The sequence below is a fragment of the Podarcis muralis genome, chromosome 10 (genome assembly GCF_964188315.1).
Source record: "Podarcis muralis chromosome 10, rPodMur119.hap1.1, whole genome shotgun sequence".
In the NCBI taxonomy this organism is placed as follows: domain Eukaryota; kingdom Metazoa; phylum Chordata; class Lepidosauria; order Squamata; family Lacertidae; genus Podarcis; species Podarcis muralis.
Window position 1 is genome coordinate 1,715,684 of NC_135664.1, and position 25,776 is coordinate 1,741,459.

Sequence of the window (25,776 nt, forward strand, 5' to 3'; positions counted from 1 at the left end):
GGTATTTATATTTTTCAAAATATAACCACAAGGTCTGAGGGCCAGTGGACCGGCCCCCTGCTGACCCCTGCTGTAAAACGTCGTGTTTTCGGGGCAAAATTGTTGCCACACTTTGGAGTGAATTAGACAATGTTAGGCCTTGGGGTGATAGTTTGACCCCAGGTTTAATTAAGAATTTCTCAGTCGGTGGGACACTCCAAAACGCGCAGTTTTCGCAGCAAAAGGCTGAAAACAACTGCAGCAGCTTGGCACCGGTTTGGAGCGGATAAATAAATGAATGAAAAATAAAAAGCCCGTCAAATTAAACAAATAAATAAAAGGGCCCCTCAAATTTAATAATAAATAAAGCGCCCGTCAATTTTATTACACAAATATAAATAAATTTAAATTAAATTAAATTAAAGCGCCCCTCCAATTAAAGAAGCGAATGTAAACAAGGAGGCGAGGTGGCGCGACGCTCCCCTTGGCGTGGCTCTACGTGGCCGGAGTTTCGGTCGCGCCGGAAAAAGGCGTCACTGGTCACGTGAGCGGCGGCGAGGCGGGTGCGGGGGGGGCCGCCTCCTCCTCCTCCTCCGGGCGCCGCCTCCGCCAGCATGGGAAGTGAGTCGGCGGGCCGGGAGGGAGCGGGCCGGGGGCCGGAGGGGGGCGTCCTGGCCGGCGGCTTCTGGTCCTGCGCGGCTGCCTCGGAGGCGGGCGGGGGGGGCGAGGGAGGGAGGGGGGCGAGAGGAGCCCCTTCTGGGCCCCCCAGGCCCCCCCCCCCCCCGCGCAGGGCTCCGAAGCGGAAATGCAAAAAGGGCCAAAGGGGAAAGGGCAGGATTTGCTTTAAGGGGGCAAGAATGAGCGAGGCAGCAGTCTGGAGCATCGTGGAGTTGGAAGGGACCCCGGGGGGGGGCATCTAATCCACCCCCCCCCAGTCCCCCCCCCCCCGCGATGCAGGAGTGTCAGACAAATCAGGAGGACATTTAGCCTCTGCTTAGAAATCTCCAAGGAAGAAGAGTCAAGCACCACTTCTGAAAGTCTTCTCTACCGACCAACAGCTCTTGCTGCCAGAAAATTCTTCTCGATGTTTAGTCAGAATCTCTTCTTGTAACTTGAATCTATTGTTTTGGATTCTAGACTCGAGTCTGGAGCAAGAGAAAACAAGCTTGCTCCATCTTCCATTTCTTTAGATATTTGAAGATGCATATCATATACGATACATTGTGAAACACCCTGAGATCTATGGCTATAGGGTGGTCTACAAATTTAATAAATTATCTTCTTCATAAGCATCTCAAGCGGAAAAGAAATGTTTTAGCTCACAAATCATTTTGAACCATCTTGCAAATTGTGATGTTAATCCTACAGATTGTGATGTTTCAATTATTTCATATTATTGATTTCTTAAAATTTATACAAGGCTTGATTCTGAACAACCTCTAAGCAGTTTACAAAAAGAATTAAATAAAATCATTGGTAAAAACAGCTGAAAACGACTAAAATATTACAAAAAATTAAAATCAGTGATAAACTAATAACAGGTTAAAACACAACAACGTCCTACATATCTAGGTAGGCTTATCTAAACAAAAATGTTTTAGCAGGCACTGAAAAGAGGCCAAGGATTTGCTGAATTGATTAGGTAAATGGGAATACAAAAAGGGGAGGCGGGTGGAAGTCAAGGAAACTAGTAAATGAAGCAAAAGGCATAAAAATTGATCTATTTTTTTCCAATTCCCCCCCCCCTTTTTCTTTTAATTATGTGTTTTTACAAATTGATTTGATTCTTTCTGCATTTTAATGGGAAATGACCTCATTTGTACTTCTCAATCTAATATGCAAACCCAAACACAGCAACCCTTTAGAATTTGTACTTCTCAGAATTGCACAATGCAGTTCTCCAGCCAAGTAATGCGTACCAGTATGCACACAATAAGGGAATGTGCATTTTCATCAGCACTATATTCAGCAATATTATGAGAAACTTGCACTGAAATACAGCTTTTTTAAAATAAAAAATTACAAGCTTCTGCAAAAAAAAGAAAAGAAAAAAAAAGCAGGCACTGAAAAGAGTACAATGAAGTCATTTGCCTGATGTTAAGAGACAGGGAGGAGACAGGGAGTGTCAAGGTTTTGGTGCTGCCACACTAAAAGATTGTTTCTTATAAATGCAGAACAAATACTATTATGTGGCAGCAGTAACAGTACAAGTTCTGCAGATTGAAGTGATGAAGTGGGCATATTTTGGGTCAGGTGATTTCTCCGGTAAAGTGATGCCAATTGTTCAGGGCTTTATATGCTAACAGTAACACCTTGAACTTGGCCTGGTAGCAAACTGGCAACTAGTGGAGATCTCTGAGTTACAGGTGTTCCATGCTGATGGGGTCTCACTCCTGTCAGCAGTAGTGCTGCAATATTCTGCACTGACTGCAGCTTCCAGATCAAGCGCAAGGCAAGCCCCACATAAAGCGCCTTGCGGTAATCCAGTCTTGATGTAACCAGTGCATGAATTGCTGTGGCTGATCTTTCCTGGTCCAGGAATGATCCTACCAGTCAATGCTAGTAAAAAATGCTTCTAGCCACAGAGGCCAGTGACAAAGCTGGATCCAGAAGCGCGCGCACACACACACACACACACACACACCCGCTGTGAACCTGCTCCTAGGAGAGGGCAGCCCCATCAAGGGTAGACAATGGACTACTTTCTCAATCAGGTGTTTTGAACTACAACTCCCATCAGCTGATGGTAGTACAAAACAACTACAGGGCACCAGGCTGGCAAAAGCTGCTCACCTTTGCTTAGATCAGGGGTGAGAAACTGGATCCAGCTCAGAAGATAGATGGATCCTTACCTCCCTCATCCCAACTTTGAGAGATGAGAAAGATTAGGTCACACTTAAATCCTTTTGAGTTCAATGGGGGAGAGTTAAGTATATGCTTAATTCTCCCACTGTGACCAGCAGCCTGTTCCTGTGTGTGTTTGTTTGTTTGTTTGGAAGTAAGTTATATTGAATTCAGTTAAATGCACTCACAAATTAGCATACAAAGGATTTAAGTTTTCACTTTTTAAAAAGTGTGTAACCTAGTTTGTGGCCAAAGTTCTATTTCACTAATATATAAGATAGAGCTGATGAAAATAGGGATTCTATCCCATCCCGTCCCCCCATCAAACCAGGGCATATATTTGCAGTCAGGAACATACACTAGTATGAGAAATTGAAATGTTTTCTTGGACTGGTCAAAACCTACATTCTGCTGTTTTAATATTTCTCTTCTTTAACAGTCAAATTTCTAGAAGTTATTAAGCCATTCTGTGCTATTCTTCCGGAAATCCAGAAGCCAGAAAGAAAAGTAAGTGCACATCATGGTGTCTCTTATTTGTGCAATGTTGATCAAATGCATTTTGAATTAACACAGTGGGGTTTCTTTGAGTAAACAGGCTTGAGATCATGTAGTTTCTTTAGGCTATGTACTACCTATTTAGGTTTTTCTGGCTCTTCGGAATACTGTATACAGGCCTTTAGTTTGCTTGACATTGTGACAAAGTTTGTATCTGGGGATGCAAGTTGTGTTCTTCAAAAATCTAAATGTGTAAAAATCCCTCTGTTGAAGTGATTGTTTAGGTGCTGACATGTTCCATTGATGTAGCCCTATGCTTACTTTGGTCTAGTTACACGGAGCACAATCTAGCAAACATTGGTCACAACCAACAGAGCAGTCCCAACCCACAGGCCTCCATACTGGAGGTGGTTGGGATGAGGTTGAGGTGTCCCTCTTCCAAACCCTACTCAGCTCTGCCAGCTAGGGAGCACTGCTCCCAAACAGAGATGCAATGTCCCTGCTCTAGCCAGGGTGGGGAGAGAAGCCACTATGTGGGCACAAGCTACAGGATCCTGAGCTGGACTTGCTGTTGTCCCGTGACTACAATGGGCTTCTTCCGAGCCTCTTCACTGTGCCACTTTGGGACCTGGTATGTCAAAGAAGCCTTTATTCCTGTTCTCCTCACATTCCACTTTCATTGGCATGAGTGGCAGGACTGTGGATGCCCCCCTGGCTCTGCCACACCATCAAGCCTCATCATAGCTGACTTGGGGGTTTTGATTACAGCTGAGAGTAAGCCCCATTGAACTAATGGGCATGACTTCTGAGTAGATATGCCTACCTCGATTGCAGGGCCTAGCCCAATGAGTCCAGTGAAATAAGCATTTTACTTTGCCCCTTAAGTAAGAACTTAAGAGTCAGATGTATTGTTGTTGTACAACAGGACTTGCAAACTGTTAGTGCTTCCTGTTCCTTTGCCACTTTGGAAGGACAGACATTGTCTCTCCTCAGTATTGGAGATAAGCAAGTTAGCTCCCATGTCAGAGCTTGTACATACCTTCTGGACTGGTGAAATGTGAATACTGTATACCCCTGATAGTATAGCCTTGTAATGAAGCCCATGGAGGTTACTAAGCCACAGAACATATGGACTGACCTCTTGGGGGCTGGCAGAGGAGAGATGGAGAGCTGTGTCCTTCTGTGCTGGACAGACATATGGAGGGACTACCCTGGTTACTTGCATGCCAGTGTCTAAATACAAGTCTGCCTTAAATTGCCAGTTAGGGCTGCTTTATTGTATGTTCGCTATACTATTGGCCTGCCCGTTTTACTATTGGCCTGCCAGACTTCTCTTTTTCCCTTTTTCTTTCTTTTTCATTGTGTTCTGCAGATTCAGTTCAGAGAAAAGGTTTTATGGACAGCTATCACCCTCTTCATTTTTCTAGTATGCTGCCAGGTAAGTATCAATGTGGTAATAACTGGCACACACGGCTGGAGACAGTAAGGGTTATTGCCATGCAGAAAAAAAGTCCCAGAAGTAAAGCACCCTCTTCGAGCTTGAGCTCTTGGTACAGCAAACTAAATATGACATAATAGGCATCACTGAAACCTGGTGGGATAAGTCCCACGATTGGAATGTAATAATGGAGGGATACTATTTCAGAGAAACAGACCAGACAAGAAAGGAGGAGGAGTGGCGTTATATGTCAGGGATGTGTATACCTGTGAAGAGATCCAAGATTTAGAACCTCAAAGCCAAAGTGAGAGCATTTTGGTCAAAATTAAGGGAGAGAAGAATAACAGAGACCTCATTGTGGGAGTTTACTATAGATCCCCAAGCCAAACGGAGGACATAGATGATGCCTTCCTGGAACAGATGGCCAAGCATGCAAAAGGAAGGGAGATAGTAGTAATGGGGGACTTCAATTACCCGGATATTTGTTGGATGTCAAACTCAGCCAAGAGCATAAGGTCAAACAGATTCCTCACTGGCCTTGCAGACAACTTCATTGTCCAGAAAGTGGGAGAAGCAACAAGAGGAACAGCCATTTTAGATCTGGTCCTAACCAATGTTGATGACCTGGTTAGTGGGGTAGAAGTGGAAGGATCATTAGGCGCGAGTGATCATGCTCTTCTGAAGTTTACTATACAGTGGAAAGGAGCAGCCAAGCATACTAGGACTCAATTTCTTGACTTTAAGAAAGCCGACTTCATAAAACTTAGGGAAGTGCTGGGTGAGATCCCATGGACAGTAATACTAAAAGGAAAGGGAGTTCATGATGGCTGGGAGTTTGTTAAGAGGGAGATAGTAAAAGCACAACTTCAGGCAATACCAATGAAACGGAAACATGGAAGGTGCCTAAAGAAGCCAGGGTGGCTATCTAAAGAACTTTTAACTGAGTTAAGATTAAAAAAGGATGTGTACAAAAAATGGAAAAGGGGGGAAACCACCAAAGAGGAATTCAAACAAATAGCCAGCACATGTAGACACAAAGTCAGAAAAGCTAAAGCACAGAATGAACTCAGGCTCGCTAGAGAGGTTAAAAGCAACAAAAAAGGCTTTTATGGGTATGTCCGTAGCAAAAGGAAGAAGAAACAGTGGGGTCACTCAGAGGAGAAGATGGTGAAATGCAAACAGGGGACACAGAAAGGGCTGAACTCCTCAATGCCTTCTTTGCTTCAGTCTTCTCCGATAAAGAAAACAATGCCCGACCTGAAGAATTTGGAGCAAAGGATTCAGCAGAGGAAACACAGCCCAGAATAACTAAGGAGATAGTACAAGAATACTTGGCTAGTTTAGATGTATTCAAGTCTCCAGGGCCAGATGAACTGCATCCAAGAGTATTGAACTGCATCCAACAGAGAAAGCCAAGCTTTGGGATAATATCTCTCTGCATCTCTTTCAAAGCAGGAGCCAAAGAGGAAATGCCTGCTCCACACACAGTCTGTGAGCACCTAGAAAGGAATGCTGTGATCACCAATAGTCAGCATGGATTTCTGAAAAATAAGTCATGTCAGACTAACCTGATCTCGTTTTTTGACAGAATTACAAGCCTGGTAGATGAAGGGAACGCAGTGGATGTAGCCTACCTTGATTTCAGCAAGGCATTCGACAAGGTGCCCCATGATATTCTTGTAAAGAAGCTGGTAAAATACGGTCTTGACTATGCTACCACTCAGTGGATTTGTAACTGGCTGACTGACCGAACCCAAAGGGTGCTCATCAATAGTTCCTCTTCATCCTGGAGAAGAGTGACTAGTGGGGTGCCACAGGGTTCTGTCTTGGGCCCGGTCTTATTCAACATCTTTCTCAACGACTTGGATGATGGACTCAAGGGCATCCTGATCAAATTTGCAGATGACACCAAACTGGGAGGGGTGGCTAACACCCCAGAGGACAGGATCACACTTCCAAACGACCTTGACAGATTAGAGAACTGGGCCAAAACAAACAAGATGAACTTTAACAGGGAGAAATGTAAAGTATTGCACTTGGGCAAAAAAAATGAGAGGCACAAATACAAGATGGGTGACACCTGGCTTGAGAGCAGTACATATGAAAAGGATCTAGGAGTCTTGGTTGACCACAAACTTGACATGAGCCAACAGTGTGACGCGGCAGCTAAAAAAGCCAATGCAATTCTGGGCTGCATCAATAGGAGTATAGCATCTAGATCAAGGGAAGTAATAGTGCCACTGTATTCTGCTCTGGTCAGACCTCACCTGGAGTACTGTGTCCAGTTCTGGGCACCACAGTTCAAGAAGGACACTGACAAACTGGAACGTGTCCAGAGGAGGGCAACCCAAATGGTCAAAGGCCTGGAAACGATGCCTTATGAGGAACGGCTAAGGGAGCTGGGCATGTTTAGCCTGGAGAAGAGGAGGTTAAGGGGCGATATGATAGCCATGTTCAAATATATAAAAGGATGTCATATAGAGGAGGGAGAAAGGTTGTTTTCTGCTGCTCCAGAGAAGCGGACACGGAGCAATGGATCCAAACTACAAGAAAGAAGATTCCACCTAAACATTAGGAAGAACTTCCTGACAGTAAGAGCTGTTCGACAGTGGAATTTGCTGCCAAGGAGTGTGGTGGAGTCTCCTTCTTTGGAGGTCTTTAAGCAGAGGCTTGACAACCATATGTCAGGAGTGCTCTGATGGTGTTTTCTGCTTGGCAGGGGGTTGGACTCAATGGCCCTTGTGGTCTATTCCAACTCTATGATTCTATGATTCTTAGAAACAACCAACAATTCACATTTTAAAAGAAAAGAAAAATGCTCAGTGAATTATTCACACAAAGAATTATGATATTGGCTTGAAAATAACCTGGGGCTTTTAACATTCTTTCTGTTGGGGCTGTTTCAGGTCACAATCCTGTATCCTCTTACTTGGGAGTAAGTCCTATTAAGCTCACCTGAGTAGACATGTATAGGTTTACATTGATTTCAAGCTTTAACCAGCAACCATATGCTTGAGAAAGTCTTGAAGTAAACTGCTGATTATTGCAGTATTATATTTGTCTTTGCTCAACAAATGGATGATGGGTTGTGGTGTGGGGGGGAGGGGATTCCCTCATTTATATATTTTCAGTGTAATGTTGCTATGAATCTTGCAGATACCATTGTTTGGAATAATGTCCTCCGACTCCGCAGATCCTTTCTACTGGATGAGAGTCATTCTCGCATCAAACAGAGGTCAGGATTCTCATCATCTCTCTTGCTGTCTTTTCTCTGGCTTTGGTTTACTGTCTGGAGGTGGCTCATGGTGCATATACCGTATTTTTCCATTTATTGGATGAGGTTTTGTGACTCAGAAATCATGTCAAAAAGCCAGGGTCGTCCAATACACGGATAGTGGCATGGGGGGGCGGGAGAAGCGGTGCGCCCCCAGCCAGCTCTTTGGCAGGAGCGCAAATTCACCCGATGCCGCTGCACATGGGAAGCGCTCCCTGGATTGTTTCCCACACGTGGCGGCATCAGGGGAGGTTGCGCTTCTGCAAACCAGATGGCTGGAGGGAGCGCAACTTCCCCCGCTGCCGCTTCCCATGGGAAACGATCTAGGGAGTGTTTCCTGTCTGCAGCTGCGTGGGGGGAGAGGCTCAACAACTTTGGGCCATCTCCCCTCATTTTCTTAAAATTTAGTCCTCCATAATGGGGGGGGGGGTCGCTTATACAAGGGGGCGTCTTATAGGTGGAGAAGTATGGTAGTTGGGGTCACATCAATGAGAATGTGCAATTGACAAGTGCTCTTTTTATCTTGAAATTACAATTTGCATTGGTCTTTGGTACTGAGAAGCTAAATAGTAAGTTTTGTTAGAGTTTGGAAAGTACTTGAAGGGTTTCAAAATTACTGTATTTTGGTATGTGAATAATTTTTACCTATATTTTGCCAAATGTTTTTCTCCCTATCACTGCAGATCTCTTGGATACATGGTCAGCAGCTAATTTTACTTGGAAGACCACTTGCTATAGCGCGCACACACACAGAGTGCTTTTTTCTAAAAAAATGTTTAGGGGTACTCTCATTTTCCTACTCATTTTGAAATAGTGCCCCTGCTTGAGGCCAAACTTAGATTTACAAAATGTTTAGGGGTATGCGTACCCCTGTGTTCCCCCAGGAAAAAGCACAGTGTGTACGTATGTATGTATATATACCATCAGTGCAGGTCTCTTGGAGACAGGGTCAGCAGCTAGTTTTACTTGGAAGACCACTTTTTTGGGGGGGGGGGGCATTCTCTTTTCTCTGTTTCTCCAAGTGGGCTCTTGCAGATCCAGTAGCCAATGAAGCCACCTGCTGAACCTGTCAACTGGGTGTGTGTATGTGACTTATATTTCTGAAAGTGCCACATCTGACTCCCATTTCTTGTGTAAGATTTCTGATTTTAACTATGTAGTGCAGAGCAAGGAATTCTCAAAATGAGGCCATGGAGAGAAAGAGATTATCCAGCCCATTCCAGATAATACGAGCCATGCTAAAGACACTGTACAGTTGAATCTTGATATTGTCTAGGAGACCTGGAGGGAAGGTATTTATTTCTAATTTGTACTAAATTAGTGTGCTCTCTTGTGCCTTTAAGAGCAGCTAATGTTGTTTGTGGAAATACTCTTCCACCCTTAATACTGTTTAATACTGCAAGCACTCTGGATGCAGTGTTTAAAGCCCAGCACTATGGTTAGGTATCTGACCAATTATATTTGAAAGACAATGCTAGTGGGGAAATATGCAGTGAACTGAGACTTTGGAGTATTTAAGGAATTGTAAGAAGTCTTTGTTTTAGTTTACACTATTGTTAAGAGTATCTTCTCCTTTGCAGGCACGTTGATGGAGCTAGGTATCTCTCCCATTGTGACATCTGGCTTAATTATGCAGTTACTGGCTGGAGCCAAGATCATTGAAGTTGGTGACACACCAAAAGACAGAGCCCTTTTTAATGGCGCTCAGAAGTGTGAGTATTAATATCTTTGCCATAATGGAAACTTCCTTTTTTCTTAGCTAATGCTCTATTGAATTGTAGTAACCATTTTGATGAATTTGTTGTTGTTTGCTTTATTTATATGTGATTGTGTCTGATAGTATAGTGATTGTAATGTTTGTTGATTTCAGTGCTTTTGTGATTATTTTGAGCTGCTTTGCATTCAATATTTATTGTTGGAAAAGCAGAATAAACAGTTTAAATCAAAATCAAATCAAACTTTACTTATGTCTGTTAGGTCATACAAGCAGGGAATACCTGCCTCTTTTGTTGTTGTTTCAGTGTTTGGAATGATAATTACTATTGGGCAAGCAATTGTGTATGTCATGACTGGGATGTATGGAGATCCTGCAGAAATGGGGGCTGGAATTTGTCTCCTGATTATAATTCAGGTACGCCTTCTGAATACTCTAAGTATAGTTAATAATTCTTTGTAACTGGTTCTTATTGTTAATTTTAATATTTCTTGTAAACCGCTTAGAGCTTTTATTACAATGAAGTGGTATATAAATTTTGTTAAATAAAAAAATATTTTTTCATTATTAAAAATAAATTCAAATCAACTATATGTCCCTCAATCAGTATACTAATAAAGGGAAACAAAACTTCCTTAAAAGTTCTAATTTATTTTGCACCTTCTCTCAGATCACTCACCAAGGTGCCAGCTAGATAATATTCTATAATTATTTTCTTTGTGCTATTAAGGGGATTTGACCAAGGCATATGTAAAAACAAAATGTCAAATATTTTCAGATATAAGATCTTTTTTTAAAAAAGAAAAACTACTTGCACTTCCCAATGAACAACCAGGAGTCAATCAACTATCTTTATTTTTGATAATACACCATTCTTTGTTTTGACAGTGCTTATTAGCTCCTCTGATTTTGGTACTATTCTTGTTGGTGAGATTTTCTTTCAAGCATCTATGCTAAGAATTGCAGCATACATTTTAGTGATGATTCCAGAAGTTTTTGTTACTTCCTTTACTCAACTGGAATGACAGAAGGAGGAGCTGCAACTCTGATAGCAAATGTGGCCCACTTTTGAACAACGCAAATCAGATATTAAACCACTTTTGTGGATCTTTTGGTGTTTCTCACCCACAGTTGTTTGTTGCTGGCTTGATAGTGCTGCTACTAGATGAGCTCTTGCAGAAAGGTTATGGCTTGGGCTCTGGGATTTCCCTCTTTATTGCTACCAACATCTGTGAAACCATTGTCTGGAAGGCTTTCAGTCCTACAACTATTAACACTGGCAGAGGTATAGTACACTTTGAAAATCTGACCTTTTGACCAAATGCATGCTTGTCAGCTGCTTTCTTTAGGTTAATATAGTGAGTGACCATGGATGTTGGAGTGGATGAGATCTGCTGATGGGGAACTAAATGAAGACATGGCATAGTGAAGGCACAACCTTTGCACCAAATGGACTTTTATAAGATGTGATATTAGAATAATCTCTTCATAACCACAAACAGCGAAATGTCCCAGATCACTGGCTCCCAGTTGGTGGCCTGCAGACCCCAGGGGTCCATGTAACATACCCAGGAGGTCTGTGGCACATACCCACCAGCTGCCCAGGACACCCCGTTTTGGGGTGCTGTGTTCTCGCACAGGTTGCCTGACACATGCAGGAGCCCAGAAGATGCGTGACCCAGTTTTGCTCTGGGACATGTTGGAGGATATGGTGGCACCATGCACATAATAAAAACTACCACAGAGATACCAACGTTTTTAACAGTAGGGGGTCCATGGCTTCGCTTTTGAAAAGTGAGGTCCCCAGCACTTAGCTAATTGGGAAGCGCTGTCTTAGGTCACTATGCATGCTTTATTTTCTGCTGCAAAAGGATAAGGAGGCAGCAGGTTTTTGATTATTATTTTTTGCAGGGAGGGCGGGAGGCAATATTGATCTGGGTTTCTTAACAGACTCTGGCAGACTCGCTGTCCAGAAGGCTGTCTCATTGTGCTGGCCATGTCATCACATCGTGTCAGAGCAGAAGGTTGCTGTGCATGTGTGGTGAGGCCTCCCACCACAGTGAAACTTCTGGAGCTTCCCAGAGTCTGGAACAAAATTCCTTTTGTGATTTATGATCTGTTCATTTATGTAATATATGCTGAATGGAAATACTGTGGCACAGTTGCTGTTTTCTGGTGAAAGAATAATCCTGTAGTTGGGGTATCTTGGTTGCTGTGCCAAAAGTCTGCCTGGAAATCTGCAGTACAGAAATGTTAACTTTATTTGTTTTAGCCTCTCCAGCTTCAGCTGCAGAGTCGCGGCCTACCTGTAGAGAAGCAGTGCCCTTTTTGTGCTGAGAGGTTAGCATCTAGCATAACTTTTAAATCCAAAGGGGCAATCCTATCATCACTTGTGCCTAGGTAAGTCCCGCTGACCTCAGTGGGAATCATAAACAATTAATTCAATGCAGGATTGCAATCCAGATTCTGTAACTGTTCCCTCTCTCTGAGCGAGTTTCTCCCTTCTGATTTCTGAATTTTTTATTTCCTTGGATTTGCTTCTGCTACTGTGCCACACTATTTCATCTTCTGCTTATCTGCATTTTCTCTCTAACACTTCTGTTTTCCAGACAGCTGATAGCTGAGGGACACTATTTTTGTTAATGGAAGGAGGGGGGGATATTCCATTCTTGCACACCAAGAGGTTTACTTCTGGCGTGTGCAAAAGAAAGAGTTATCTGAGTTCAGAGAAGCCCTGAGTCACTGTTCTGAGCATGCCTCCTAATTAGGCAGTCACGTAAATGAGCAAATTGCACCCAGTGCCTAGATGCAGCAGAGTTATTTGCCCCTGTTGGAGGTTGACTGGAAGAAGGCAACACCAGAAAAGTGAATTATGAGGCATTGTTAATGGGTGGTTCCCTAGACTGGATGGAAGGAAGACTGCCTGCTCTTGATGGGGTTGCACTCCCTCTGAAGGAGCAGGTACACAGGTTGGGGGCACTGTTGGACTCTCTGCAGTCACTTGAGGCTCAGGTGGCCTCAGTGGCCCGGAGTGCCTTCCGTCAGCTTTGGTTGGTGGTCCAGATAGGGGCGTAGCTGGGCCACCAACCAAAGCTACGCCCCTATCTGGACAGGGATAGCCTAACTTCTGTTTTCTGTACTCTGGTAACCTCTTGGTTAGATTACTGCACAGTGTTATATGTGGTGCTGCCTGTGAGGACAGTTTAGAAATGTCAGCTGGTGGGATTTGGCAGCCAGGTTGCTCACAGGTACACGAGAGGTTTGGCATATTACACTGATCCTGGCCCGACTGCAGTTGCTGCCAATTAGTTTCTGGGCCTAATTCAAAGTGCTGGTTTTGATCTATAAAGCCATAAATGGCTGAGGACTGCAATACCTCAAGGACTGCTTCTCCCCATATGAACTGACCCAAACCCTGTAATCATTATCTGGGGCCCTTCTTCGTATGCCTCCTCCTTGAGAGGTCCAGAGGGTGGCAACATGGGAACGGGCCTTCTCTGCAGTGGCTGCCCATCTATGGAACGTCTCTTTAGGTGCCAGGCAAAAACATACCTCTTCTCTCAGGCCTTCAGCTAATTAAACAATCTATGGTCTTTTAAACAGGGGGCCATATATATATTGCAAACTGCCCTGTGATCCTCAGATGAAGGGCTTTATAGAAATGTAATAAATATTATTATTTTTAAATGCATCACCCTAATAATTCTTTTGGGGCAAATATTTTGTAAATTATGACTTTACACTATCACAATTCAGACATTGTTAATTTGCTTATTAATCTGAGCTCTGAACAATCTTTTTGGTCACAAAAACAAACTAGGAAGTCTTCCATTAGTCATGTTTCCCATTTTGATTGATTTAGAAATTATGGGGAATAGATTTGGAATAGGCTAGAATATTACACTATCATTTGAAGTTTGCTTAATACCTTAACTTTATTTGGAGCTCTTAATCACAGCTTCCTGGCTCAGAGGAAACAGGAAGCTAGAATTAATGGGAAACTTCCTGGGAATTTTTTGCTTGGCCAAAGTGAGGAGCCAAAAGGCTGCATGCATAGCCAGACATCTTGTTCATACCTCAGCTAAGTAAGTCAAGATACAGTTGTCCAAATCTAGTCACTGAGTTGTTGTAACTTTTTGGATCACAACACCCAAATTCTATAAAACAAAAGCATGATGTTCTGCATTAAAAAACAGAAATGTGTTGTCATGTTTGAGGTTTTTGTAATACCTGCAGAAGTTCAACACAATTTATTTTATTTGTATGCAGTCCTTTTTAGCATTCTGTTCCTTGTAAGATTTCATTCCTTGCAGTTTTTTCTCTGTGTTAATTCCATTTCCATCTTTTATTAAAAATAATCTTGTTTATCACCTGGTGAAATTTATTACCAGGCTTGTACTGTCTATATCTCATAGGGGTTACTGTTTATTATTTTTGGTGCACACAGGAACTGAATTTGAAGGTGCCGTCATTGCGTTGTTCCACCTTTTGGCTACACGAACCGACAAAGTCCGTGCTTTACGGGAGGCTTTCTACCGCCAGAACTTGCCTAATCTTATGAATCTGATTGCTACAGTATTTGTGTTTGCTGTAGTTATATATTTTCAGGTAGGTGAAGTCTGCTGCGTACATCTTACTACAGAACTATTATTTTTCCCTCACAGAAGGAACCGTGGTCTAAGCATCCTAAACAGCCCTAAAGGATCTCTGAATAGCTCACCAGGCACCAGAACGTTCACTGTAGCATTTGTGTCAGGAGGAAGGCCACAATTTCAAGTTTGCAAAGAACTTTTGTTAGGATAATTTTTATTCTAAATTAGTTTGAGAAAATACAGTGGTACCTCAGGTTAAGTACTTAATTTGTTCCGGAGGTCCATTCTTAACCTGAAACTGTTCTTAACCTGAAGCACCACTTTAGCTAATGGGGCCTCCCGCTGCTGCTGCGCCGCCGGAGCACAATTTCTGTTCTCATCCTGTAGCAAAGTTCTTAACCTGAAGCACTATTTCTGGGTTAGCGGAGTCTGTAACCTGAAGCGTATGTAACCTGAAGCATATGTAACCCGAGGTACCACTGTACAAGTCTAGGCTAGTAGCCAGAGGTTTCACACAGTGGAAGGGGCTGCATTACACTGAAGTACACAAGTACACAAGTAGCTTCTTTTCTCTGTCTTTTAGGAGTTAAAACTCATAGTAAGCCCATAATAATAATAATAGTAATAATAATAATAATAATTTATTATTTCTACCCCACCCATCTAACTGGTTTGCCCCAGCCACTCTGGACAGCTTCCAGCATATATAAAAACATAGTAAAACATTAAACCAGGCATAGGCAAACTCGGCCCTCCAGATGTATTGAAACTACAGTTCCCATCATCCCTGACCACTGGTCCTGTTAGCTAGGGATGATGGGAGTTGTAGTCCTAAAACATCTGGAGGGCCGAGTTTGCCTATTTTGCATTAAACCTTAAAAAACTTCCCTAAACCGGGCTACCTTCAGATGTCTTCTAAAAGTCAGATAGTTATTTCCTTGGCATCTGATAGGAGGGCGTTCCACAGGGCGGGCGCTACCACCGAGAAGGCCCTCTGCCTGGTTCCCTGTAACCTCACTTCTCGCAGCGAGGGAACCATCAGAAGGCCCTTGGCGCTGGACCTCAGTGTCCGGGCGGAAGGATGGGGGTGGAGACGCTCCTTCAGGTACACTGCGCCGAGGCTGTTGAGGGCTTTAAAGATCAGCACCAACACTTTCATTTGGAGTGGTGCTACAGTAGTTAACACCGGTGACTGTTTTCTTTTGGATACTGTAGCTTTGCTTTGTAACTGTCTCTAAAATAGAGTGCAGCTTGATTTGACCCAGATGATGGTTTGAAGGTTCATGACCCACTCCTAAGTGCTGAAGCTAAGCAGGTTTGGCCCTGTTGGATGGGAGGCTGCCCTGAACTCCTTGTATAATTATAAAATGTGTCAGTGTTGGAAATGACAGAAATGTGTGATGGTTAGCTTTGTTGCTAGATTCTGAAAATGTGAGGAACCCCCTGCTGAAGCAAACCACAGGGTTCCATCTAGTCCATGTTGCTTCCATGCACCCCAGTAACATCTGGCTACACAGAGTGTGAAGATGGCACTCTTCCTTCATTGTGTGTTCTCTGGTGTCTAGCTTTCATTAATCTTTCTAATCTCCCTTTAAAGCCATCTGAGCCACTGGGTATCAGACATCCTGTGGAAGTCAGTTCCGTAGAAGTTAAATATGCTTTGTGTGAATGAGTACTTCCTCTTTGTGTGTCTGAACCTACTGCTGATCCATTTCATTTGAAGTTCCACTGTTTGCTAGGAGAATGCAGAGGGAGAGCAGGGTCAGGATCTGAAGAGCTGTTGTCAGTATACCGGGTGCCTGGGCATACCTAGCGGGACTTGATTTAAAACAGAAGTGGGGTCTGGTGCCATGCCACAAACAACTTTTGAGAGGCATGGGGCAGGCAGAAGAGTCCTTGTATGTAGCGGCTGAGCTGGGAGGATTCTTGATTGTGACAGTGCAAAAGGGCAGAAAGAAAGGAGAGGCACAATTGTGCATCTGTAGAAGCAAGAGAGCTTGAGAAAAGACAGCGGAGATTTGAAATGTGGAGTGGTCTGGATGGGGAAGGGATGGAGGACTCAGACAAGGAGTATGGAGGGTGAAAGAGTGGCCACAGAGAAGTTCTGCTCATGACAATTAATTGCAGAGCAGAGGAATTGTATATTGATTTGAAAAAAACTAGGCAAAACCTTTGCTTCTGGCATCTAGACTTCAATGTGCAGGCATGACCTGATAAATCCTTGGACTCAGGATCACAGATGGCCAGTTCTGGTTAATTGTAACAGAAATGCAAATAATCCAGTCCAAAGTTCCAAGCCACTTAACAATTTCTGTGACTTCTTAGTGAATGCATTTCTGATTTTCTTATAGCTTAGTGATTAACTTTTCTTTTTTCCTCCCCAAGGGATTTCGTGTTGATCTCCCAATCAAGTCTGCTCGATATCGCGGACAATACAGTAGCTATCCTATCAAACTCTTTTACACCTCCAACATTCCCATCATTCTTCAGTCTGCCTTAGTTTCCAACCTCTATGTTATTTCTCAAATGCTGTCTGTGCGGTTCAGTGGCAACTTCTTGGTAAACTTACTTGGGCAGTGGGCGGTAAGTATTCACCCATTCCTAGAATGCTGCCTTTACAAGTAGCAGTATGTTAGCTTTTGATCCGCAAAGGGCACCAATGCTGCTGGTGTGTTTACTGTTTCCTCTCCAGGACGTTACTGGTGGTGGTCCAGCACGTGCCTACCCTGTTGGAGGCCTCTGCTATTACCTCTCGCCTCCAGAATCCATGGGTGCTATATTTGAGGATCCTGTCCATGTAATTGTTTATATCATATTTATGTTGGGTTCCTGTGCATTTTTCTCCAAGACGTGGATTGAAGTGTCAGGATCATCTGCAAAAGATGTAGGTATTTTTCATGACTGTTCTCTAAACCTTTGCTGCTGTTCTTTGCACAAGGCTGGTTTCTAATTATCAGAACACTGCAGCCACCTGATACACGTGTTTCTGCAGGTTGCCAAGCAACTGAAAGAACAGCAAATGGTGATGAGAGGCCACAGGGATACATCCATGGTTCATGAATTAAACAGGTAAGAGTTGCTGTGAATTTCCAGTTTACCCACTAAGGAGTAAGATCATGGAACCCAGCAGGTCTTGCTTCTGAGTAAGCATGTTTAAGCTTGGACTATATGTTGGGGGCAGAACACAGATGCATTCCAGCTCAATCCTGCTGCCTCTCTACCTGGCCCCTTGTTGCTGCAGTCACAATCATAAAGAAATATTGGGCTTTGTGGATAGAAATGATTCAAACTCAGGCTGTTATTAACTAGTCTACAGCTTTTTCAGCCTCTCTGGTGAATCAAGAGGTGTGTTTTCATGAGTCTAGTTTAACTTAATGGGGGTTAGGATTGAAGCCATAATGACTTACCTGTGCAGAAGAATGAATTCAGCCTGCTAGGCCCACATTAAAAGTGATTTCCTCCCACAGGTACATCCCCACAGCAGCTGCATTTGGAGGCTTGTGCATCGGGGCCCTCTCTGTCTTAGCGGACTTCCTTGGTGCCATTGGCTCAGGCACCGGCATTCTACTTGCTGTCACCATTATTTATCAATATTTTGAGATATTTGTCAAAGAACAGGCAGAGGTTGGAGGGGTGGGTGCTTTATTTTTCTAAATGTTGAGATACCATGTGATGTGTAAGAAAGGAACTCCTGTATTTTGATGACATGCAATCTTTTATTCCAGTAATGCCAGTCCCGCCCTCACCCCCGTTCCAAATGCTACTTGCCATATTTCTCATAATAGGTATTGCACAATGCCTGTGTGCAGCTTCTATTTCAGCTGCCTTAAGAATAAAGAGTTTACACGGGTTAAAAATACAAAAAAAACTCCATTGTTGCCTGTGATGCTGGAAAATAGTGCATCTGCCTTCCTGTGGAAATAGTCAAAAGATGCCCATTTTGCTAGTAGAGAACACTTTGGACACTCCATCATGAGGCTTGAATGTACCTGCACACACTGGCAAAAGGGAACCACAACAATAGAGTTCCAAGTGGCCACATGTGAGAATCCCTGAGCTTATTTTAAAAAGTACATGCAATTTCCCCCCTGAAATATATATTTACATGAATTCCTTTTGATATACAACTTAAAGAAATGTGACCTGTTGCATACCCCAACTCTCCTGGTGTGGGGTCAGTGTCTGATGCCTTTGCCATGCTCCCTTGCAAGCACCATGCTTTGAAGCCAGGAGGGTGTGTGTGGGAATTTTAACCATCTCACTTGCAAATTTGGGGTCTGTGAAGGCACATGGGAGGAGTAAGGTTGGAAGTCCTTATCCAAGATTCCCAGCAGCCAGTAGCAGCCTTCTAAGTGCTGCTTTGCCTTATTATAGACCCATGTGTTCTTTGAAGCAGGGGGAATCGATACTGTTGAAACTTCTCCCCTTCTTCTTCCAAAGCCCTAGGTCTTAAAGCAGAGGAAATTAGCAAGTCATGCTGAAAAAGAAATCATTGTGCTTCTTGGCAGCAGTGTAAGCAGTGTAAACATTAGACAATAAACTTATTTAATTTAAATGTTGCTTTATTTGTTGTGTAAGATGCTTTACTTACTAGACTTTCAACTCTCCCATTAAACTCAAGGGACTTAACATTGGCTGGATGAAAATACTTTTACTAGAGCCTGTAAGGTGGGCCAGTGTTACCTCTCATTTGGGATTTATAAAAACTGTGGCTAAGAGAGATTAGCTTGTTGAAGATAGCCTTCTTCCCATTCTACACTAGAGATTTATGGGCTCTGGTACTTGTTCTTACTATGTGCAAATTGCTTTACCATGATTTTTATTTTGTTAAACTAGTTGGTGTGCCCCCAAGCCAAGAATTGATTTTGCTACTCTCAAGGTGTGTAAAATTACATTTGGTGTTGCCACAGCCTTCTCGCCTTCTGTTTAGTCCATAAAAGTTTTTAACAGCAGAGTTCTACTATCCTGGTTTGTAACAGTGCAGTATCTATGGCATGGGAGTCTCTGTGAAGTAATGAGGAATGAGTCCTGTACGCTTCCACTGCCATTCAGCTTTTCTGGACTTGTAGCAGAGTAAACAGTGTGTGCTCTTGTGTGTGAGCATGCAGAAAACAGTCTGTATCTAATCTAAGAAGCTTTATGTACAGCAGCAACAATAAATCAACACCTTCGGGCGACAACATCTTGTCTCCAGTCTCGGACAAAACCGAAAGCAGACTGAACACAAAGAACAGATCCCCGGATGGAGACCACTCCAGTGGGCAGGATGCAGACTCTGAGCTGTTTATAAACTCTGATTCTCCTCAGACCCCTCTTGTCCTGCACCGCTGGGGGAATGCAAGCAACATCACTTACCCCAAAAGCAACCCTGCACAGAACTCACTGTGTCTTTGGAAGCTCAAAGGTTTAGTAAACCCATCTGCCAGATTCTGCTGGCTTGGACAGTACTTCAGCTTCAGCAAGCCTGTCTGGACACTCCTGACACACATTTTGGAAATGTATGTCTAAATGTTTGGTTCTGGACTCGAACTGTCCAGACTCTGCCAACTTCAGATAGAGTTGATTGTCTTCCCAGTGATGGGCAAACAACAATCCCTACAGATTTCTTGGACCAAACAAGTGTAAAACTCTAGTTCCCTGCAGAGTTCTGACAACTCACTGAACTCACTTCAGTAGAGGAAAGCACAATGAGACTTTGCTTTCGGGACTTCCACTCAACTAGAGATTTCCCAAACTTTATTACCATTCCAGACACAGACTTCCTGTCTTCCAGATTCGCCCAGTAGGTGAGCTGTGCTTCATCCTCAGCTGACAGCTTGAGGCAGAAATCTTTGGTATCCTGCAGGTATCACAGCACCCTCTTGATACCATTCCAGGCACTCACACTTGGCTTTGTAGCCTCCCTGCTGAGCAGATTCACAGCAAACGCTATGTCAGGTCTGCTCCACTGGGAGAGATACAACAGACTACCCAGAGCTGACTGAAAGATCTGTGTTTTCGAACTCAGCATGTTCCCCAAGCTTACTGTCTTTCACGTAGCTCATTTCCATGGGTGTTCTGACCCCTGCACATTCAGACATTTTGAACTTCTCAAGCAACTGCTCAATCTTGCCTTTCTGACTGAGAGAAGCTTCCGTCCTGGGTTCTATCAACCTGGACGCCTAGGTAAATTTTCACTGGACCTAGGTTTTTGAGCTGGAAACGTTTCCCAAGCTCTTTGGCAAAACCTTGAACCCGTTTCTCAGTCCTGGCCACGTAGATTATGTCATCTACAAACACCGATACTAGCTCCTGTGACTCTCCTGACCCTTTCAGGTACAGGCAGCTGTCAGCAAGACTCCTCTTGAAACCCATGCCCTGCAAGGCTTCATTCAGACACAAGTTACAGTTCCTGGCCGATTGTTTCAGGCTGTAAATGGATTTGTGGAGCTTCCACACTGCATCTGGCCTATTGACCTCAAACCATGAAGGGAGCATGTACAGATCCTCCTTTAGGTCTGAGTTCAAATAGGCTACATCCACATCAAAGTGATGCACCTGATGACCTCTCTGTGCAGCAATGGCTAAGAGCATATGCAGAGTTTCACTTCTGGAAGTAGGAGCATGCACTTCAGTGTAATGCAGCCCCTTACACTGCGTGAAACCTCTGGCTACTAGCCTAGCCTTGTACAGTGGTACCTCGGGTTACATATGCTTCAGGTTACATACGCTTCAGGTTACAGACTCCGCTAACCCAGAAATAGTGCTTCAGGTTAAGAACTTTGCTACAGGATGAGAACAGAAATTGTGCTTCGGCGGCGCGGTGGCAGCAGGAGGCCTCATTAGCTAAAGCAGTACCTCAGGTTAAGAACAGTTTCAGGTTAAGAACGGACCTCCAGAACGAATTAAGTTCTTAACCCGAGGTACCACTGTACATTGTTTTCCTATTTCCATCTAAGGCCCTTGGCTTAGGGAGAAAAAACAAGTAATACCTGATTTACAAATAAGCCAGATTCCAGCCCCTCACAAAGCTAGTCTTTCTGCTCACACTAATTTCAGGGCTCAGAATTTCTAAGACAATAGAAGAAGAACAATACCCTGTCAGAAGGCAGTAAGAGATTTATTTTTCTCAGGAAATCTCCAGTTAATTGGATACAGAAAATGAATTAAGTGAAATTGTTTCTTTCTTTTCAACAAACAGGCCAGTTAGACTGCTATAAACTTTACTCTCTTTTTTTTAGAAAAAGCTTACTGTTTCATTCAGCTTGTTGACTGTCACAGGAAAGAAATGGTGCCTTAGCTCCATACAGGAACATCCTTCCAAACAACTAAGCAGTCTTAGAATTTCATAAATGGCACTTGGAATGGCTGATCTGTTGCGTGCCTCAGTGCCAAGGCATAAGCATATACTTTTGCATCGACTATCATGTGCTCCTCTGACACCAGCTCTGGAAAAAATAGATAAATATTTTGTTAAAGTAGTATAAGCAAGACTGGTTTAATCCCAATGTTCCAAAGAACACAAGTCACACATATGTTGAGGAAACGTGTATTGTTAGAATAAAAGAGTAGAATCGCAGAGTTGGACGGAACCACAAGGGTTCCTACAATGCCAGAATCTTCTGCCCCATGTGGGGCTTCAAACCCAAGACCCTGAGATCACATCTTAGGCTGTACTGACTGAGCTAATTTTTTTACACTCTGCTTTCAGGCCACAAAACTTTGCATTGTATGCACTTAACATTGTTGAAACTACTGTATCTGAGTTCAACTTGGTTTTACGTGCACCTTCTGCAATGTGGTAGTTGCGAAAAAGCAAATCTGCAAAAATAATCATATGCTCTTCTCATGGGTGGTCTGCCAGAAAGTGAGTGGAGCAGCCTTGGCCATTGCTTCCCACACCCCCTGGCAGACCACACACGGAGCATTCAGGACATAACGAAAACAACTGTGTGCCACCCTGCACTCAGAGCCAGGATATGGTAACCAAGGCCATGCTGTCCAACCAACTGCCCAATCAACAAAGTTTTCTGGGTGGTTCTCACCAAGTTCAATCAACAACAACAATAAATAATCAACTCTCTCTGAATTGTGTGATCTTAAATTGTCAGGAGAATATTACCATAGTCGTACTATAGTCTCGAACATTTTGGCTCCCGAACGTCACAAACCTGGAAGTGACTGTCCCGGTCTGCAAACTATTTTTGGAAGCCTAAAGTCCGATGGGGCTTCCGCAGATTCTGATTGGCTGCAGGAGCTGTGCTTTGCTTTCCAAACGTTTTGGAAGTCGAACAGACTTCTGGAACAAATTCCGATCGACTTCCAAGGTATAATTGTACTTAAATTTTACCAAGATGTTTGGTCTTAAAGTCATATAAAACTGAGTAAGATGACCACTAGAACAGCGATACAGAGGAGAGTGCACACTCCCCCCCCCCAACTGTTATAAGGCAGAACAGCATAATACAGCTCTTAATGCTGCAGAAGAAGGAAAACCAAGTCTGATTGCACCCTAGATTTTAAAAAATCCACCATGCCTTTCCCCTGATTTTCCATATCAGGGACGAGGAATCTCAGGCCTGCAGTGAGAATCAAATGCTGACCTCCAGGCCTCCCTAGCTGGCCTTTGGGATGCATCCCCTCCATCATGAATTTGGAAAATCCTTGACCTCCAGTACCAACTCTTGCTTGCCTGGCTGGAGGTCAGAGAAGAGTGTGTGTAGAATCCAGCCTGCAGTACAGTAGTAACATTCACAGTCATTTCATCACCCTCTTTTGTGAGGTTGCCCAAAAAGAAATGTGGCTCTCAAGCCAAAAGTTTTCCCACCCCTGTTCCAGACGCAGGAAGACTTTGCTGTTTTGTTTTAAAGCTGGCAGAGCAGCCAGACATCCCACCCCCAGCCTCAAGAGTTCAGCCATATCATTCTATTGATGATGCAGTTTGGCTCTAAAATCCTTGAGGTTGTTTCTTTTTTAAAGGAACTATAGTGGTTTGGAGGAAAAACAGCAGAGAACAGCCCTTTGCAAAACACTTGAGCTAATGCTTAAAATTCCTTTTTAAACTCAGGCCTCTTTTTAAAAAATACGGCCAATGACTAAACACACAGAGTCTTTTTTTACCTCTCAGGGTTTTCAGTTACCTCCTCCACTCTTCTCCTTTTGACCCCCCCCCCCCATATTGTATATTTTATTTGTTCCTGTCCGTCTTGCTTCTTCCCCCCTTCAGTTTTGCTATGGTCACAAGCAGGTCTGTTCTTTTTGCCAGTGATGCAGCTAATAGGTGCAGTTCCACAGGGACATGAAATCCTGCCTCAACCATCTACTTCACAGGTTTTCAAGGATGTATAAATGAAATAACGGTTTGCTGTGGTATTTTGGAGGGTAATATGTAGGTGTAGCTAAGCATCCCTGCTCAGAAGACTGATGTCAGGTAGAAATAGGTCTCCTATTGGGAATCTTCCCTGGCATTCAAGAAAAATATGCTTCATTCTCAGAAAATCCTTTTAGAAGGCCCTGACTTTGCAAACTCTGCCACCATTTCAATTTTCATGAATCTTTTCTTCAGTGATGGTACTTACCCTCAATTCTCTGCAATAAATCATTCTTTGGTAGTGTAACAACTTCTACAAATTCTGAGGGAGGGGAAAGAAAGAAAATTACGCATTACATAATTTCTACTCTATTCCACAAGGTGACTCTCCTTTTAGTCTAAAGCTGAAAATAAGATGAGTTTCACATATACTGAAACTTATAAGGAAAGCCAGTGAGCTACAACCAGCCCCATTCATGTTATGCTGACATGACTATGCCTCCTATTCACAGTACTTCGCTCCTCCACCCAAGGCCAGCTGTTTCTGCAAAAAACTGCTTACTCCCCCTAGTGTTGAGTAATGGTGCGCAGAGGTAGACAGTGGCAAATGTTTGGGTCACCAGGAATCAGAAAGAGGTGTTCTATTGCCAATATTGAAGGCAGTTATTCTGTGGTACACATGAACTAGGATTTGGAGGACTAGATTAGTCAAAGGCGTCACCAGTTTCTGACTCCTCGGTTAAAAGGAGATCACAACATTGCAGTTGAGCTCTGTTGATTTTTACCTGCGAAAACACTATCCTAGAAATAATGGAAACTTTAGTTCTGAGGGGTGGACCTGTGGCCCTCTAGGTGTTATCAGACTACATCTCCCATCATCCCTGACCATTGGCCATGTGGGCTGGTATGCACTGTAGTCCAATAATAATTGGAGGGTCACAGGTTTCCTCATCTCTTCCCTAGTTCAAAACTTAGTTGCATGAAGTATGGGACTGGATCCAAATAAAAGTCCTTCTGCTCATGGAATGTGTCTCCCACTTACAGAATAACAACATCATCATCATCATCATCATTATTACTATTATTATTTCTTAGTCACTTCATAAAAAAGTCTCAAAGCAACTTAACAACAAAAGGGCTATTTTGCACCTCTACCTTCAGGGTTATGCAATAAAAGTGAAGGTAAATCCAAAAAACTTGCACAAATGGAAGCATGAGAACTTATAGCAGTGTGCAATGAACTCTTACACAAGTGGAATTACGCAAATATATCTGTCACCTCAGAAGTGGTAATAGCAAGATCACCTCTTCGTCCACACTAGGAGACAGTGGGTAATTTCTCTGGAAAAGATCTCGGTGCTTTTCAAGCCTTTCCTAAGGCAGTGTAAAGTCTGGGAGATTCCTCCATACTCTACAAAGCCAAAGATCTATACACTGAGCTTTGTGTAACAGTCAAACCCATGTCCTCCCCTGCCACCGCAGAGTGAAAAAGAGGCAAGGGCTTGTCAACTCTCCTAGGTGTCTCCAAAGCTCAGTGTGACATCACAGACAAGAAGAGCAGCGGTGCAAAAGTTTGGGTCAACTACTTAGGCTGTGTCAACCCATTTGGAGAACAGTGCTAGTGTCTTGCTTTCTTTCCACTCAGTTTTTTGGATCCAACCCATTGTTCCCAACTTTTCTTTTTAAGGAAATTGATTTTGGATCCCTTTCCTGCAGATCATGCTAAATGGGATTAACTTCTTTTAATACACCAGTGAAGTCTACATTTTTAAAATTCTATACTACTCAATGTGTTACTGGAAAAAGTTAGGGTGACCCAGAAAGAGATAGCTATTGAACTTAAAAGACAAAAGGGCTTTATTGAGCCAAAACTACACTGGAATATTCAGAAGTATCTAGCATACTTATCTGTGATGCCAGCCATAGTGAACTTAAGCAGACAACGTACCTCCTTCCTCTGCATATACAAAACAAAGCATAAACACAATGGGAATTAAGGTTTGTGACTCTAGATACTTCTGTTTTTCACTCTGATATCAGACTTCCTTTCTGAACAATTTATCCACAATATTATTGAAACATAGTCCTATATAGCTGCTCATGCTCCTGAATGGAGCAGCACAGGATCAGGGTTGGATCCAGTAGTCCTGC

General features: G+C 43.2%; 2 protein-coding genes across 10 annotated transcripts in view; one reads left to right on the plus strand and one right to left on the minus strand.

Moving 5' to 3' along the window:
• The first annotated feature begins 520 nt into the window (after positions 1 to 520).
• SEC61A2 (SEC61 translocon subunit alpha 2) lies at positions 521 to 18,895 on the plus strand. 3 transcript variants are annotated; one of them, XM_028746091.2, is made up of 12 exons: positions 521 to 600; positions 3,263 to 3,330; positions 4,691 to 4,756; positions 7,913 to 7,991; positions 9,611 to 9,742; positions 10,052 to 10,161; positions 10,876 to 11,029; positions 14,192 to 14,352; positions 16,722 to 16,919; positions 17,029 to 17,220; positions 17,329 to 17,405; positions 17,804 to 18,895. In XM_028746091.2, the coding sequence occupies exons 1-12, from the start codon at positions 594 to 596 to the stop codon at positions 17,988 to 17,990; spliced, it is 1,431 nt and encodes a 476-aa protein (XP_028601924.2). In that variant the 5' UTR covers positions 521 to 593; the 3' UTR covers positions 17,991 to 18,895. The 3 variants fall into 3 exon arrangements, with proteins under 3 accessions (XP_028601924.2, XP_028601925.1, XP_028601926.1); XM_028746092.2 differs by lacking the exon at positions 521 to 600 and adding an exon at positions 934 to 1,621; XM_028746093.2 differs by lacking the exons at positions 521 to 600; positions 3,263 to 3,330; positions 4,691 to 4,756; positions 7,913 to 7,991 and adding an exon at positions 8,098 to 9,322.
• A 2,521-nt stretch (positions 18,896 to 21,416) lies between these two features.
• Positions 21,417 to 25,776, minus strand: part of NUDT5 (nudix hydrolase 5) — a 32,281-nt gene continuing 27,921 nt past the window's right edge. For 5 of the 7 annotated variants that reach the window (XM_077935667.1, XM_077935665.1, XM_077935669.1 and 2 more), the window contains 3 exons: positions 25,574 to 25,591; positions 23,894 to 23,947; positions 21,417 to 21,763 (listed from right to left, as the gene is read on the minus strand). In XM_077935667.1, coding sequence (XP_077791793.1) covers positions 21,654 to 21,763; positions 23,894 to 23,947; positions 25,574 to 25,591 — 182 coding nt within the window. In that variant the 3' untranslated portion in view covers positions 21,417 to 21,653. The remainder of the gene's footprint in view (positions 21,764 to 23,893; positions 23,948 to 25,573; positions 25,592 to 25,776) is intronic. The other 2 variants (XM_028747303.2, XM_077935670.1) reach the window with 2 other exon arrangements.

What these genes read in the sequence shown, in the direction of transcription:
- SEC61A2 (XM_028746091.2), top strand. An exon ending in TCCAGAAGCCAGAAAGAAAA is followed by an intron (nt 3,331 to 4,690) that starts GTAAGTGCACAT and finishes TGTGTTCTGCAG; the next exon opens with ATTCAGTTCAGAGAAAAGGT. An exon ending in TTTTTCTAGTATGCTGCCAG is followed by an intron (nt 4,757 to 7,912) that starts GTAAGTATCAAT and finishes TGAATCTTGCAG; the next exon opens with ATACCATTGTTTGGAATAAT.